Here is an 18,609-nt window from a genome sequence, read left to right on the forward strand (position 1 = left end):
CCACAGGACTGCTCTAAAACTATCCTCTACAGTGCAACCATACTGATCCTGTAAAATAGAAATCTATACCCCGACACTGCTTTCATTCCTCAATTGGCACCCTACTGCTCTTATCATAAAACCCTAACTCCATAACATATTATGCAGTCTGCTTCCGGTCTAGACTCATCTCTCAGCACTCTTCTTCTTGAATTCTTTCACTGGGGACTCCTGAACTACTTGCTTTTTCTTGAATGAAGCCTACTCTTTCACACCTCTGTTACATTTCCTTTTCATGTTCTGCTTCAATGGTTTTTCAAGATTAAGCTCTGATATTATCTTATTTGGGAGATATTTCTCCTAATGCCTTCTCCCTTCTCCTTTTGCATTATGAGTTCTTTTTCACTGTATCTTAAACCAATATATTATTATCAATTTAACCACTTCTTTATATATGTCATCTCTACCCTGAGGATCAGTATAATAATAATCATGGTAATAATACTTTATTTACATTTATTGAGCACTTACAATGTGTCAGGCAATGTTTTAAGTTCTTTATGTATATTAACTGATTTAGTTTTCACAAAATCTCTGTACCAAGGGTACCACTATTCTTTAATTTACAGATGTGGACACTGAAAGACAGACAGGTTAAGTAAGTTGCTTAAGGTCTAACAAAGCTAGCAATCAAATTCAAATAGTCTGATTCCAAAACCCATATTCTTACCCACGTTTTCTACTGCCTTTTATAGAAGGTAAGACATGCCTTACCGATTTGACATCTATCAGGTAGAATGTTGGTCCAGTAATGACAGCTGGTTCACTCCAGTTGATGTTGATGCTGAAAGGTGATGTTGCTACTACATACACATTTTCAGGAGGACCATCTGGAGCTGTGAAAAAGAAAATGAATTACCCTGCTATGTTTAAATTAGTATTTGCTACAGTACAATAATAGAAAAGATCATGATAAATGGATAGTCATAATGAATTAATTATCCATTAATTTATGGTTCACAGCATGCTAAAGGCATTGGCAAACTAAAAGATGCAATTCCTTCTAAAATAATTATTATACATAAAGAACTTCCACATGAGAAATTAATAATCATAAATACATGATTTTTAAAGTCAAAATAATTTTGAAAAGAAAGCATTACTATTGCTAAAATAAATCTTTTTGAATAAATAAATATATTTATTTAAAAATAGCCTAACAATGTTGTTTTAAACTTGCAGAAACATATTTGACCACAGAACAGTGAAACTGGTACAAAGGAATTAGATTTAAAATGCATTGTCTTATGAATGTCAATTGGGTTGGTTTGATTGTTTTCACTGAGGGGTAGCATAGTAAATAGGTTATACAACTGATCTTATTATTAAATATGTAAACATTCCCTGAATTCATTATGATTCCACATACATTCTTTAATTTGTTCTATTTTTATTATTGTTTTTTCATCAAGAGTGCAAAACAAGAGATGGTATCTTAAGGAATTGACTGCTGAAAACCTTGTGCAAGTTTTCATTGGTAAAACCACTAGGAATTAGAAGAGTTTATGGTATGTTAAGAAGTATTGAGTCATAGTTAATTTGGCATAGACATTGACCTAGGAACACTGTTGTATACATCTTGTCCTCCTGTGGCCCCTAGTCAATTCTAGGGACATTAAATATTGGGAGATAAGTATTTCTCAGTATTTCTGATTTTTTAAATCCACATGAGCAAACATTATTGGACAAATATTATTTCATAGATCCTGAGAAGATATAAAAAAGAAGATAAAATATTCCTTTCCTCAAATAATTTACAGGAGCAACAAGTTGTGTGATCTCGGTCAAACAACAGAATTTCTGGACCTCAGTTTCCTCTTCATATGCATATTTCATAATGTTTTAAAAAGAATAATGAAGACAACGAAATGTGGAAAGTGACCAATTAGTGTTTGGCCCATTGTTGTCAATTAATACAATATATTATAATAAAGGGCAAAGTAAAGATAAGGGCTAATTAGAAATACAAATAATCTACTATAAGAGGGAAAAGGGCAAAGAGGTGAATATAGATGGGGCAGGGAGTCAAAGTAAGGCTGTACAGCAGATGGGAATTGAATAGGCTTTGAAAAATGAGAAGGATTTCAGTAACCTGAAGAGCATATTTGGGGCACTTCTATGCTAAGAGGATCATAAGCAAAGCCACAAAGACATAAACACCAGGGTCCACAGACAGAATTTGAGTACTGTAGAATTACTTTCCTTAGTAACTTATGCTTATTATTTTATGCATTCAAAATCTCACTCTAGGAAGGGATCCACATATTTCACCATACTGCCAAAAGAATTCATGATACAAAAAAAGATTCGGAATCCCTAAATTCGAGGAATAGAGATATCCGAGAGAGCTCAGTGTTCATAGAGGGATATAGTAGAGAACAAGCCTCAAATAGTAATTTGGGAACTCTTAGGGAGGACTTGACTATTATGTTAAAGAGATGCCACTGAAGGTTTTTGAGAAAGTAAATATTTTTCTGATTTAGGAAGAAAACTCAGGTAGCTATGAAAAAGGTAAGACTCTGAAGCATTGAGTCCTGATAGGATATTTCCAAAAAGGCAGATGAGATCTGATGAGATCCTAATTTAGAACAGTGACAGTAGATATAGACAAGAGGAGATGAATCCTAGAGTCATTTAGAAAATTTAATAAAAAGAACTTAGGGGCTGATTAGATATGGGTGCAAACTGAGATAGAGGAAGCAGTAAAAGCTAATTTATGTATTAATACTCAAAGAATGTTGATAGAATTCAAAACAACAGCACATTTAGGAACAGATACTGGTTTGGTTGGGATAAGATGGTGGAAGGAGATGATCAACTTGGATTGGTACTCAATGAGTCTGAGAAACTCATGAAGATTGAGATGTCTACCTGGCAATTGCAAAGATGAACCTAGAAATAGGAAGACAGGACTAGGATGGAAAATGGTTTTTAAAAAATTTCAGATAATTCTTTACGAATTGCGATAGTATAAACATGGCAAGTATACCTGGTTCAAGTGAGGCCCATGTTATGAAGAGATCAAAAGGTTTATTTCAATACCAGATAGGTATTTAAGATGTTAATAGTAGTGACAATCTTCAAACTATGAATACGTTATTGGTTCTTAGAATATATTTCCAAGGGAGATGATATTATGTGTGTAATTAGGTGCCCAATTCAGCCCATAAAATAGATTTTAATAGTAGCACTGAAATATTTTAATAATAGTACTCAAATGTTACTACAGAGGAATCTAGCAAATATGTATAAGATAGTTTCTGCGGGAAAATGCCTTTGGGTACCAAACATATCCTTCCTACTTGTACCTCTTCTGACCCTTGCAGAATACTCTGAACATTGACTTAAAGATCTTATCCATATGGCCCAGGGAAGCATCCAGGGGAGACAGTGAATAAAGGATGCTCCAGGATTCAGAGGTTTGGTGAGCTGAGAGGTACTAATAATGATGACACAATTGGGTCTGATGACTAGAGTGGAAGAGATCATGGAATCTCAGAACATAAACACACTCTGCATGTCCTGAGGTCTTTAGTCTTATTACTTCTGGCTTTATGATCCTAGCTTTATGAAAACTGCCTCAAACTATAGCATAATTCATTTAAGTAATTTCACATAGCAAATGAGAGTTATGAGAGATCTCCTGCCACCAGGGTAATTAAATTGCTTTTGGATGCGCTCACAGAATAATGCACTCCGTTTTCAAGAGTGGAAACCCTCTTTCCTTTCCAAACTGGATATTCCTTAGAAATGTAATGCCCACCTTTTCCTTAACAAAAAGTAGGCCTGAATCTCTTTATTCAAAATGTTAAGTGAGTGGATGGGCTTCAGAATCATGTACACCATTACTAATCATTATTACATACTCTGCTTACGGAGAAATTTGCTTTGAAAAATATGTTTTGTAGGTTTCAATGGCCTATCTTCTGCCTTTTACTCTGTAAAGGAATTGGCTAGAAGCTAACTCTCAATTTATGAAGGCTCTTTGATTATTAATGTTTTTGCAAAACCTGCCTTCCAGTTCTGTAAGAACCAGTGAGGAAAAGAACAATTTTCTGACAGGCCACATATTTCAAGTGGTATAGGACATGAAAATATTTCTAGCTCCCCTTCTCTTTATTTATACTCAAATGTTCTGTTGGCTTTTAGATGAGACTTATGTATTCATCCAACCAGCAAATATTTATTGAGTATCTTCTATGGGCCAGGCACCAGGAAGACACAAAGTCCACTGAAGTGATCAAAGCAGATGTGGACTTATCCGTACACAGCTTCTAGCATATAACTGCTCTCCCTCACCCAACACCTACTACCTGCCAGACACATTTGAGGTGCTGGGGAAGAGAAGAGAACCAAAGAGACAAAGATCATGGAACCTTTATTTTATTGGAGGGAGACGAGTAATATATATTATAAAAATTTAGATAAATTAATATATAATATACAAGTAAATTATATGCCATGTTAGGAAGTGATATATACCATGGCAAACAATGAAGGAGGAAAATGGGAATGGGGATGCTGAGGGAAGTTATCATGTTAAATATGGTAGCCAGGGAACGCCTCTCTAAGCAGATGACATTTAAACAAAAATTTGAAGGAGGTGAGGGAGCATGGGGATGTTTGAAGGAAGACTGTCACAGGAAGGACAATGGCCAGTGCAAAGGCCCTGAGGCAGGTGTGTTCTAGGAATTACAAGGACTCCAGTGAGGCTGGAGCCAAGTAAGTCAGAAAGAGAGTGAGGGAGGAAATGGGGGCCAGATTGTGCAGGACCTTTAAAGCCAGTGCTGAGGTCTGAGTAAGAACTGCTATCCTAGACAAAAAAGACAAATCTCATGGTGTATTATCATGAACTAGAAGGGGCCTCTATAGATTGTGATCCTTGGTATCTAACTCGTACCAGGAAGATGAGTCAAAATTAATTAGATCAAAAGAAGACAGATTATCTCCAGAATCTATTTGATTCATGTACCTGTAAAAAGTGTACCAACTCAGTGGTTGTCAGGACTATACTTTTAAACCCAACTCACTCTAGCAGGCAGGCAAGGTGGTACATTATCGTTGTCCAGACATCATAGACAGCTTACTGAGAATTTTCTGTGCCTAAGAACTTTGATGAGATTTTTCTGTGGCTATGTTGATGGTAGCTTATGTTTGGAAATATTTCCAAGGAAATAGTCCACGTCTTCTCTGCTCGGTAGCCTGGATCTTTGGGATCTCAACCGAGGACAGATCCAAAACCATTTCCCAAGGGAAACCTTGGTTAGCCTTCAAGTACGTCTGTAGACCAGCTCGGAAAGCAGTACGATGCCTTGCTTCAACCTCTCGTCTTTCACAGTGAACTGTCAACCCCGCAATCATTCCTTTAACACTGGCAACCAAAGCCCTCGTCAGGGAGTGTCTGCTACCCCAAGCAGAGCTGAGAGAAGAACGACATTCAAAGATCATTCCTGGCACATGCTAACCACTTGTGCTACTAAATATTTTCAGTTCTCTACACCGGTCAATCATTACAAAAAGGTAAAGTATTTAGCCCGTTGCTGAGCTTTGCTTTAATGCCATTTCTTGAACGCTTCCCAAAGTGTTTTTCTTTCTTCTTTTCTAAGAAATAATCGCTCTTAACAATATTTGCATTTTCAGTAAACTTGCTGAAACTGCCTGCTTTGTTATACAAGTGTTTCCTGTGTTGAATCCTTTGTGAAAGATTTCTCTTAGAGTTTATTATATCAATCTGTGTTCTTAAAGGATTAGAATATAATGGAATAAGAACTCCTAAATCTGAACTAAAAAATAAAAGTAAACACATACATAACTAAATTGATATATGAGTATACTATATGCATATAATATAATATACAACTGAATGTATATTTCATTTATATAAAGCAATGAAAGATAATCATTTGGTTAATTCATAGATAATTTAAGAGAAATATTTAGAAGATCAAAATGTCCAAGTCTATTTTAAAATAGCATCTATTTATTTTAGTACTGTCTAAATATTATAGTGTACTTGTAAGCATATAAAATTTTCAAGTTTATTTTAGGTAATTTTCTCTTAGAATTTATCAAAATTCCAAAAATACATAATAAAATATATCCAGCATTATTTTTCTTTTACCACAGTGTATAGCAAACTATCCAAACTATCAATCATTGGAGTCACATAAGGGGAATACAAAATTACAATTATGAACATCAACTACCAAAATAAAGTAAGCTGATGGCAGTAAGGTACGGGGAGTTGAAAATACACCAGATTAAAAGCTGAGTAACTTATAAGCATCTTTGGGAGACTTTGTTTGTCTCCCCATAAACTGTCACATTCTGATTTAGGATTGTTTGTGAAATGAATCTAGTCAGTAATGGGCCAAGATATCACTCTACCCTTTCTCTTATAAATCACGGCAATTTACTCAGTAGGAATGATCTATCCTTATTCTCTCATTCCCCATAATCCAATCACTTCCTCTCATAAGCACTTTCCCCCTGGTTTTCACAATAATGCATTTTCTGTAACTAACAACCATCATTTCCTGATTATCATGCTTCTATCCTTGCACAGGAATGTGGGTCTTATGTGGGTCAGGGTCATCTTTCCCATCCATCTGTGTCCCCATGCCTAGTGTGTTAGCTGAGAGGTGAGTCTGGATAGGCCATCATTTTGCCTAGTCCATATAAAAGTTTAAATGCCCCCAACTCTATGTCATTTTGATTAAGAACCATCAGATTTTGGTGTGTCTAATACTACACTTTCAGAATAAGCACATTCAAAGACTTATTAGCAACTTTGCCTTCTGCAGATCCCTGTAAATTTGATTTCATGATGAAAACTGTTGTGAAAAATACTCAATGGTTTTTACTGCATCATGCTGTAGTGACTTTCCCAAAATAAAAAACATGAATAAATAAATGATTTGACATCAACTCACAAGAGAGAAAATCTTGAGCTCTGTGCACATGTGATTTAAATTTTCTGTACATCCATCTGAATTTAAGTTCAGTTTAAAGTGTATTTAAAGGGCCTACATTTGACTATAACGCTCAAGTCAAATTTTCAGCACTTGATACACTGGATAAGCAGATTCCTAGCTACTTTCATCACTAAATGAAGGAAGCTGTTCTTTCTCAGCTATACAAATATTAGTGGCCTCTAGGACTGTGAATTGGCTTTGATTCAGCACACCTGGAAGAATTAGCTTCAAGCTTTAGATGTCTCTCAGGACTAGAGGAAACCTAATTGGTTGGTTGGTTTGGGTGGACTGCTGGCATCTTAAGCAAGTCAGGGCATCAAGGGACCTGAAGAAGTTCAGCAGTTAGGTTTGACCATATTTATGGAGGCCAAGAACATTTCCAGACCCATTGGTTACAATACTGCGGTAATTGGCTACCCTTCCCTACTACTGGGTGTTTCCCTAGAGCCCGGGGATTTCACTGCCTGGTACAGGATGCTACTATTGGTGTATGAAATATTTCCTACCATTTTACAAGACTTTAATTTTGTTTTATACTTAGATTTTCTAACAGCAAGATGGTATCAAAAGGGCAAATATTACAAGCCTAAGAATTTGCCCAATTGGACTGTTGGATGAGTACTGAGAATGATCCATGGGTGTCCACAGTATTAGACTTCATTGTATGACCATTTTCTTTGATGCTTAATGAGTAGTTTCTTGACTCATTTTAGGCTGACTTAAGTTGAAAAAAAATACAAAATACAAAAAAATCCTCTCACCTCCAAAACTAGCCATGCTAGATAAGAATGAAAATATTCTAAAATTAGTAATATTACTTTCAGGATCAGTTAATACATCTTTTTCTAGAATAGCATCATGTTTATAAAATAACCTCTATAACAGTGGTCTCCAGACCAGCAGCATCAATATTACCTGGGAACCTGTGAGAAAAGCAAATTCTGAGGCCACACCCCAGACTTATGGAATCAGAAGCTCTGGGTAGGGCTCAACACTCTGTCTTTTAACAAGCCCTCCCGATGATTCTGAGCCTGCAGTACAAGTGTGAGAACCACTGCGCTACAACATGAACATACATTTGTAAAAGTAGTGGCATCGTTCTGCAGATTAGGTGACCAATGATTACAACTCTTGGTAACAAGGTTGGAAAGGGAGATTAAATTACTGCTTCTGTGAAGGCTAGAGAAGCAGTGGTGGAGGGCTTGGGAGCTGGTGATAAACATGGAAATGTGCATCCAGCCAACAGAAAATACAGACTGGTCTCCTCCTACCTTTCCTTTATTTAAATTCTGCATAAATGATAAAGAAGTTTTCCCTACCATAACTCTTTCCCATTCTCCAAATTCCTAGGATGATAACAGGTTGTCAAGTTCCATAAGAAGAGAAGAAAACATCATTGTTGTATGGTACCTTAAGGCTCTGTTTAGGAACAACCTGGAATAATTCAGATATGGTCACGACTATAATGGAGTATTAGGGCCATGATAAACGTTGCTACTTCATCCTCCCATTCATTGTATGCAGGCATAATCAGGGTAAAATAAATATCAAGGGTATCATTAAAGAGAAAAGAAACCAAAAGTGTAGGGGCTGGCTCAGGGGCTTAGCAGTTAAGTCTGCACACTCTGCTTAGGCGGCCTGGGGTTCACCGGGTTGGATCCTGGCCGCGGACCTATGCACCGCTCATCAAGCCATGATGAGGCGGCATCCCATATAGAGCAACTAGAATGATGTACAATTATGACATACAACTATCTACTAGGGCTCTGGGGAGAAAAGGAAAAAAGGAGGAATATTGGCAACAGATGTTAGCTCAGGGTCACTCTTCCTCAAAAAAAAAAAAAAAAAAGAAACCAAAAGTGTAGTTGTCAGAGAAAGTCCCATCCAATTTGTTTGAGATTGGCGATGGTTGTATTATGTACTAGACACTTGTGTAATATCTACAGGTCTTTCTTAGTCCCAGTTGTCAGAGCTAATAATATCACATAGTAATAATCCCTAAAATTCCCCTTTAACTGTGTGGTCTTTTAGTGCTTTTGCTGAAAAAGGCATTCCATTTGCTTATACAAATGGAATTGCAAAATATTTTTACTTATAATCTGGAAAACTTGCTTAATAACCTGGCAAAAGCTTTCTTACATTAAATATATAGTTGAATGCTTTATTAAATAGTTTAATTTTATATCCCTACTACTATTTCCTTTAAATTATGATTTCACCTCAATAACTTCTCTTTGTAATCATACTTAGCACCCCTCCACCTCTTGATAATTTCATACCACCATGGGGCTTTGCTCAAGTCCTAGTCAAAATCTAAGAACACAGGCTCTACCTTAGAAATGAATGAGTTCATGAATGAATCAATGTGTGTAAGGTATTTAGGGTAGTACTAGCCTTTAGCAGACACTCGATGAGCTTAGCTATTGTTGTTGTTATTCTTAACTACGCAGCCTAGGGCTCTCAATTCAGTTATTGGGCCCAACTAAAAAGTTCTCTAAACCACAAGGCATAGTAATCTTATGGCCTTTTCAGAACTGGGAGTTTTCCATAGTCAAATCAGAGTTCTCCTCAGTTCCTTGGTAAATGCCGAAGATGCGGAGCTGAATTTTTGCTGATCCAGGACCTTATGCTGAGACAGACCTGAACTGAGCCAAAAGCCACAAAGAATTAAGCCTGCTTCACACTTCTTTCTGAACCAAGAGAAAGAAGATTCTCAGAAGAGTCAAAATAAATTCAATTCAGCATGAGATTTGAAGTTTGAGATAAGAAAGTGAGAGAATTCGTTTGAATTTAAAAAAAATAAAATGCAGTTAGCTATCATTGGGGGAAAGATTTTTCCCCGCATTTTTCTTACAATAACCAGGCTTTCTATAATGTTGATGATTTTAAAAAATAGCATACTGATAATCCTTATAAAAGCCTTTGATTTTTTGTGATTTTGCTGAAAAACACATTCTACTGGCTTAGGTTATGGGATCTCAAAATATTTTTATTTACATTCTGGAAAACTTGTTGTGCAACTTGGCAAAAGCTCTTTTGACTTAAATATATTTAGTTGAATGCTGTATTAAAGACTTTAATTTTCTATGCTTACTATTATGTCCTTTAAATTATGATTTCACCCAAATATCTTCTCTTTGGGATCCTACTTAGCAGCCCAAATTTAGACATTGTTCTCTTCTGTTTTCTTCATGGACTATCAACCTATTATGATCCCACCTTGCTATACAAATTCATTAACAGTTTAGTATCTCAATTAATCATTTAGATACTGTTAATGCTTAAATTCACTCTGAAATAGGCATTTATTATTTTCCTTCATTGTTTGATTTCCTTCTCGCATTTCTTCTCTATATGCAATAATTCATCCTTCTTATATTAATTAATGAAAAAGAAAAATAAAAAATAATCAATGATATAAAACAGACTGGCTTTTTAAAATAAAAGAAGCTGAACATGTCAAAAACGGACAGTAACTGACAGGGAGAATTTTAATTTTGCAATAACCATGCAAGTATTTGAAAGACAACCTACAGAGAAAAAAAATTGAAGAAAATTAGTTTGAACTATTTTGCAATATGGAGAATTTTGACATCGAAATACTTTCATGTTACAGTCAAATGCCTTCCTTGAGTCCAAATGCCATCCTCATTCAGTTTTAGATACTGAGTAGGCACGGAGGGTAGACACATACAAAGACATGATCACCTGGTCATCTCAGCTCTTAGGGAACTCAGAGCTCCACAGCAGAGGGAGAGAGAAACAATTATGACACAGTACGTTCAGTACTTTAGAAACAGGTTTTGAGTGATGGGAATGGAAAGAGAAATTTACAGAAGGCTTTGCAAAGGAGATATTTGGTGTGAAAGTTAAAGAACATGAAGCTGGTTTCCAAAAGAGGAGGACAGAAAGGGCAGTAAGAAAGAATAGCAAAGATTCTAGAGCAGAAAGCAGAAAGAACAAGGCACGTGTGGGGAATCTAAGCAAAATAATAAATTACCTTTAAGCAGAGGAATAACATGATCAGATAGGTGTATTCAATAGCTGGGTTCAGGTGGAGGATAGAACTTGGGAACAGAAAGACCATTTAGAGATCTTTTTTAATAACCTTGGAGACAAATTTTAAGCGTCTGGATTTAGAGATCTTTAACAGAGAAAAATAAATAAAATCAGGAAATAGTTAGAAGATAAGTTCAAGAAGACTCGGGTATGGACTTGCAGTGGGGATGGGTAGAAAGAATTAAGAATGACTGCTCGATTGCTGGCTTGATCAGTCAGATGAACAGCAGCACAATACACTGAAACAGGGACCACAGAGAGCGAAAGGTTGGCAGTGGGGCAGGGGTTGGAGATGTCTGTGGAAATCTAAGTGCTCCTACCAGTAACTTCAATCCACAGGTCTAGAAGAGAGAGATGTCGTCTTGAATTACACATTTGGGAATCTCAGACAGCTAACTTAGAAGACTTTCAACAGCTTTTAACAAATTTCACAGAAGTAAAACCATCATGTCTGGAAGAAATTATATTCATTTCTTCTAGTGGCAGCAGGACAGAGCCTGTCCTAAAAATGCACTGCCCCCAAATGGGCTTCTTTATGTTTTCGATTATATTTTCCTATTTATTGATGGCTAATATCTCTTCTTATCATTACATAATGGCTTCTTTATAGAAAGGATAGTGTCTACCTCTGTTACAATAGCAGTCATCACATTATAAGTGCATTACACTATTTAGAATAAATTAAGGAAAATAATTGAATATATAGTAACTCATTAACAATTTCTTATTTTAAAAGTGTTAAGGTACTCTGCCCTCTATTTTGTTTTTCTTCTTTTTAGATCATAAAGCTGCATTCCTTGGAAGCTTCTTTGATGAGGCATGTTTTGTTGAATTTTTTTTAACCTAACAGATGTTTGGGTAGTTAAAATTCCTCATGAGTATGGTATCCTGTGGTTTTCACAACCTAAGTGTTACCCCAGGAATTTTCTTTTCTAGCTGTCTTCCAGTCCTGGTGGTCTATGGGAGATGCACATTATGAGAGTCCCATTTCATTCCATACTAATTTCACACCCACACTCTTTTAAAGTTGTACATTTCCTCAGCTTTATAAGTTCCTATTGTGCACCACAGAGATATTTAACAGCTTTCCATTATACATTCCTCTCCCCAACACAACAGGAATTGCTTTTGAGTATAAAGATAATCAGAAAAATAAGAAATGAGTAAAATAATCTGCAAGACTTTAATGTTCCGAGTTAAACATTTCTGCCATTTGTAATTTTTGCACTTATGTTTGTATCCATGCACACTTAGCATGAAGTAGAGAGTTATGGCTATTATACAGATGATTTAAGGAGAAAAGCAACTTGGCTTCAATTATCTAGATCAGCGTATGTGGGAGAAAAAAATGTTGGCTTGAGTTGGCTGAATGCTGTTTCCTTTTTCACTCTCTTGTAAAATGGTAGATTCAGATTCAGAGAGTAACCCAAGGAAATTCTCTGATGGATTCTAACTTTGCTCCCTATGTCTTCAATTTTCGTTCTCTTCTTTATGAGCTCTGAGAGAGTTAACACAACATATTTTCTTATTCTACAAGCCATTTTAGAACATTTTATAATATTTATTATTCAAACCAAGTGGTCTTTTGAGTTACTCAAATTTTGAATAATTTGATTTCAAACTAACTATCAACTGCTAAGTCTTTATCAAGAAGCTCCAGGTTTTGATAAGAGGTTCTATTAATAAGTGCTTGGGCATAACTTCATGCCATTAGAACAAAATGCACACCTATCTGAAACAGTGATTTTATACTATTTTATATTGTTGTTTCGTTTTTTCTATGATTCAGAGAAATCATTAATTTTCATCATTTTATCTTCTTATGTCATATTATGAAATAACATACCCCTTTTTTTAAATCAATGATAGATAATGCAAAATTTATTAATTTTCTTCATCCAGATTACTTTTTATTTTTGCAAAATGTCTATAATAAAATGTCTATAATCTTTGGCATGCAGAATCAACATCTAAGCACTACTTACTTTTAATACTAAAAACATTACTGCTCTTCAAGAATTTTGTTGCTTGACTGTTCTAATTTCTTTAATTCTTATACCATATGTTAGCTTACCAGGTATATATTATCTTGCAGTAATATATGTAGTGTCCTTTGTCTTTCGTATCAGATGCAATCCCAGATTATCTCTCTTTGGCTTAACAAAATAAATAAAACTTTTCTTTTGCTGTATAATAATGAAATTCAGAAATTCAAATATATTTATCATTAGAAAAATGTCCCCTCTGTTTCTGAGACTAAAAGAAGAGTAACCAACTCATTCTCATCACTTACACAATTAAAGTAATTTATTATCCCCACCCACAGAGGAATCCTCAGCTGAAGATATCGTAAGTTTAAGAATGCCAAGAAAAATTCTGCCTATTATCACAAATTCTGAAATATGTAAATCTTTTCACTTTTCTTCTCTCTTAATCACAGTGGTAAAAAATGCAACTCTCCATGTATCCCCTGGAAATAAAGTAGGAACGTCTTTCTATTTTATTGACAAACAACAGAGTAGAAAACCAGCTCCCATGGAAAGAAAAGGAAAAGGCAACAGGAGTAGTACAGAAAATCTCCTCGAACACTGATACATTTCTTCATACTCAGGTATCTTCTGGTGGTGAATGCAAATGGTGGCAATGAGATACTAGACCCAGAGAGAGAAAAATACCAGATAAAAGACAAACTGATACTCCACGTGGAGGCACTCTGTGGATTAGTCACCAGGTAAAGGCCTGGAAGCTGGGATGAGAAGCCAAGATCAGTCTTTCCTTTGCCACAAGAACTAACCAACCAACCAACCAACCACCAACAGCAAAGGGAGACATCCTGGTAGAATTAGGAAAATAATGTATTAAAATAAAAATATGCTCTCACTGATTGTGAGTATCTTTGAAATATTCTACCATTATTCCTTTAGACCGGAATGAGCAAAATGGAGCAGTAGGTAGTTGAAAGAAGCCTGTATCAAATTCTAGTGAGTAGACCTTAAAAGGAGGTAGGAAATGGAGGGACCAGGGAAGAAGGAATGACAGTTAATAGTGGAAAGACTCCCAAATTTTCAGAATTGAGAATGTGGATTATTTATTTATTTTATTTTATTATTATTTTTTTAATTTTTCCCCTAAAGCCCCAGTAGACAGTCGTATGTCATAGATGCACATCCTTCTAGTTGCCGCACGTGGGACGCGGGCCTCAGCATGGTCGGAGAAGCGGTGTGTCAGTGCGCGCCCGGGGTTCCGAACCCCTGCCGCCAGCAGCGGAGCGGGCACACTTAACCGCTAAGCCACGGGGCCGGCCCGAGAATGTGGATTATTTAAAAATCCAACTTCCCAGTTTCATTTAACAGCTTCTGAATTGATCATGGTATATGTTGTTTTATGCTAATTGAACATCTTCTATCATGTCTAGAGTGCTGGTAGAAATGATGCCTTTAGAAAGTCCACTTCCTGGCTCACTGTAGTAGGTAGAAGCAAGTACTACCCAAGTGAGATGCTCATAAAGAGTAGGATGGGAACCCTTAGTGGGAGCAGATGCACAGACACAGGGTCTATTTTAACCAAAGGTTACAATATACTTCCTCAGCATTGTAAGTACCTATTTGCACCACAGAGAGATTTAACAGCTTTCCATTCTACATTCCTCCCACACACACAACTCAGATTGCTGCTCAGAGGCCAGATCTGGGCTACCAATGTGCTTGGTTTGAACAACTAAGTGTTTTTAAATTTTTAAAAAAATTGTCCCAAGAAATTGAATATTTTAATATTAAAATCTAACTTTCCTGTTTTTCTGAAAACGTTAGAAGTCCTAACGGCATGGCATCTCTTTAGGACAGTAATAAGCCAGAGGTGAGTAGTGGCTGCCCGTTTACTCAGTGCATCTCTGTTAATTTCCCATGGTTTCCACCACTCTCAATTGCCTTACATCAGCCTGCTTCATTCATTATGGTACCTGTCTGACCTTTTCAGGTAACTTCCAGTTGCCCCTGGGACTTTAAAATCTATTCAATGTCCCATTTTTCTATCAAATCTGCACTTATGATTTTACTTATTCCTGTTGGCTAAGGCAACTAAAATCCCTAGTTTTACCTATGTTCTAATCTCTAAACATCTATTTCTTTTTGTTTTCTAGTTAATTAGATTAGAGTAGTTATTTCTTCTCAAAATCAACAGGTTCAAAATAACCATATTTATTGACTTATCCCAACCCAAATTAGATTTTTCTATATTTGTCTTTTCTTTGTTATTGCACTGTCGTCTTTTTCACCGGAAAAAATTCATTCTCCCTTACCCACTATAGCTTATTCAATCAAGTTTCATTCATTCAGAAAACATTTATACTACTATTAGGCACTATTCTAGGCAATAAAGAAACAGCAATAGTCAAGACAGATTCTAAAAACGAAATAAAAATAAAAAATGATCAAGTCATTAGAAGTGTTCATTAAAATAATATGATGTTCTAGAAAAATATTGCATTACTATTTTAGATTGAGTGGTCAGGGAAATTCTGAGCAGGAAACATTTAAGTAGAGATATACATTACAAAAATCTGCTCGTGTGAAGATAGAGGTGCAAGAGCATTCTAGTCAAAAGGTACAGGGATTGCAAAGGCCCAAGTTCTAGGAGCTTAGTGTGTTCAAGTAACAGAAAAATATCCAGTGTGAGTGTAGGAAGCGGTTGTAGATGAGGTTAGAGTGTTAGGTAAGAGCCAGGTCATGCAGGGCTTTGTTCATCGGGTTAAGAAATTTAAGTTTTATTCTAAGAGCAATGGGAATTAATTGGATGGCTTTAAACAAGGAAATTACATCATCTGATTTAGGTTTAAAAAGATCAGCCTGGACAAGGAAAACAAAAGAAAAAACAAACAAATAGGACTATATCAAACTAAAAAGCTTCTGCACAGCAAAGGAAACCATCAACAAAATGAAGACAACCTACTGATTGGGAGAAGATACTTGCAAATCGCATATTGGATAGGAGGTTAATATCCAAAATATATAAAGACCTGATACAACTCAGTCACAGAAACGCAAACAATCCAAAAAAAAAAAAATGGGCAGAGGATCTGAATAAATATTTGTCCAGAGAAGATATACAGATGGCCAATAGGCACACGAAAAGATGGTCAACAAAACTAATTATTATGGAAATGCAAATCAAAACCACAATGAGATATCACCTCATACCTCTCAGAATGGCTACTATTAAAAAGACGAGAAATGACAAGTATTGGAGAGAAGGTGAAGAAAAGGCAACCTTCATACACTGCTGGTGGGAATGTAAACAGGTGCAGCCACTATGGAAAACAGTACAGAGATTCCTTAAAAAATTAAAAATAGAAATATCATATGATCAAGCTATTCTACTTCTGAGTATTTATCCAAAGAATACAAAAAGACTAATTCAAAAAGATATATGCACCCCTATGTTCACTGCAGGATTATTTACAATAACCAAGACTTGGAAACAACCTAAGTGCCCATCAATGGACCAATGAATAAAAAAGATGTGGTGTATATATATGACGAACTACTAGTCAACAATAAAAAGATGAAATCTTGCCATTTGCAACAACATGGATGGATCTTGTGGGTATTATACTAGTGCAATAAGTCAGATGGAGAAAGTGAAATACCATATGATTTCACTCATATGTGGAAGATAAACAATAGCAACAATGACAGCAAACAAACTCATAGATACAGAGAATAGACTGGTGTTTACCAGAGGGGAAGCGGAGTGGGGAGAGGGTGAAAAGGGTAAAGGGGCACATTTGTAAGATGATGGATGAAAACTAGACGTTTGGTAATGAACACGATGTAGCCTATACAGAAGTCAAAATATAATGATGTACACCTGAAACTTATATAGTGTTATAAACCAATGTTACCCCCCCCAAAAAAAGATCAGGTTGGAAGCTCAGGAGGTCAGTTAGGCTAATGCAGTGGTAGCAGTAACGAAGGGTTGGACTGGTATGACAGCAACGCAAATGGAGGAACGTGTTTAGAAGGAGAGGTTGAAGGGATTCATTGGCATAATTGAGGAGGAAAAGAATACTGTTAAATTTTCATTTTATGCAACGAGATGGGTAATGGTGCACCTTACTAAGATAAGCAAGATTGGAGGATGAGAAGATTTGGTGTTTAGACTATTAATTTTGAGAGGTATATTCGACACACACGCCCAATGGTGTCATTTGATAAGGTCAATATTCTGCTCTGGGTTCTAGGGAGCAGTCAGAGACAGAAATACAGACTTGAGAATAATCAGTATACAAGAAGACTTTAAAGCCATAGGACAGGATAAGGTCACTTAACGTAAAAAAAATCTCCTAGAGGTTGTGTGTTGATAAAGAAATGGGCCAAGTATTGATGTCTGGGCACTCCAAAACTCCAAGCTGAAAACACAAAGAGGAGGAGCAAAGGAGCCTGACAAAGAGCTACCAGGGAGGTAGGAGCAAAACCAGGAGGCAGAACTTTCAGAAACCAAGAGTCCATGTGCTACAAGGAGGAGAGGTTAGATGATTGTGTTGAAGGCTGAGCAGTCAGAATTCTATCTCAAACTCTGAACTGCATTAACAAATGTTTATTGGACACTGACTATACAAATATTATGCCAAGCACTCTAGGGAATGGTAACAAGGGACACATTTAGAGACCTAGAAAATAAAACCTCTAGATCAGCGTTTATTACACTACCCATAAAGGCCTACAGCAGCATCCATTTATCACTGAAAATCTGTGTGTGTGTGTTGTGTGTGTGTCTATGTGTGTCTGTGTATTACTCTATTAATAGGTACCAAAAAATTTTAAGAATACGTGATTTGGAATTGAGAGGAATCATCTAGTAATAGTCTTGGTCAAGATAGAAGGATAGTAACATAAGATCCATGTTTGGAGGGTTTATGTGGGATGGTGTTGGATGGGTGACCTGGCCGACCTGAAATTTGCTCTGGAGGGCTTGGGGCAGGAATGGCATTTCAAAGACAGTGCAGCCCTTCCTCAGAGCTCTGGCTTGCAATTTATATGTTTTGCAGGGAAGCCAACACAATTCTATGTAGGCAATGTTCGGGATAAGTGATAATAGAAATTTCTTTACTTAATTGTGATTAATGATGTTGCCTAAGCCAGGAGGGTAACTAGTTAGTTGTAAAATATAAAACTAAAATTGCAAAAGCAATCTTTACTTACTCTTTGAGTGATTTCTATGGAAAAGCATTTAAAGAGCTTTTTCTTGAATGCCAAAGCCCTGCAAGATGTGTAGATGGCAGAATAATTTTGAGAGATTATTGTGTTTCTTCTCTGTATTTTTTCCTTCTCCCCATCTCAAGCTGGGAGTCGGACTCTTGGTATTTCTTTGCCTCAGAATTTTGTATAGGTGACAAGCACAAGTTGAAAAGCTGCTTGCAGACAGATCCGTCTGGGCTATGGCAAGTGCACGTGTGTGTCTTTGTGTGTGTGTGTGATTGTGTGTGTGTGTGTGTGTAAGCCTAAAGTCACTGAAAAGGTTGTAAAGCCTGACATAAAAG

The 18,609-nt window shown here is 36.3% G+C and overlaps 1 protein-coding gene across 4 annotated transcripts in view; it reads right to left on the reverse strand.

The window, feature by feature from the left end:
* The window catches only part of PTPRQ (protein tyrosine phosphatase receptor type Q), a 243,829-nt gene that overhangs the window by 69,232 nt on the left and 155,988 nt on the right, over positions 1–18,609 (reverse strand). For all 4 annotated transcript variants that reach the window (XM_087449140.1, XM_087449138.1, XM_087449137.1 and 1 more), the window contains one exon: positions 754–875. In XM_087449140.1, coding sequence (XP_087305266.1) covers positions 754–875 — 122 coding nt within the window. The remainder of the gene's footprint in view (positions 1–753; positions 876–18,609) is intronic.

The sequence above is a fragment of the Ceratotherium simum genome, chromosome 25 (genome assembly GCF_057802395.1).
Source record: "Ceratotherium simum simum isolate JZ-2026a chromosome 25, ASM5780239v1, whole genome shotgun sequence".
Lineage (NCBI taxonomy): Eukaryota > Metazoa > Chordata > Mammalia > Perissodactyla > Rhinocerotidae > Ceratotherium > Ceratotherium simum.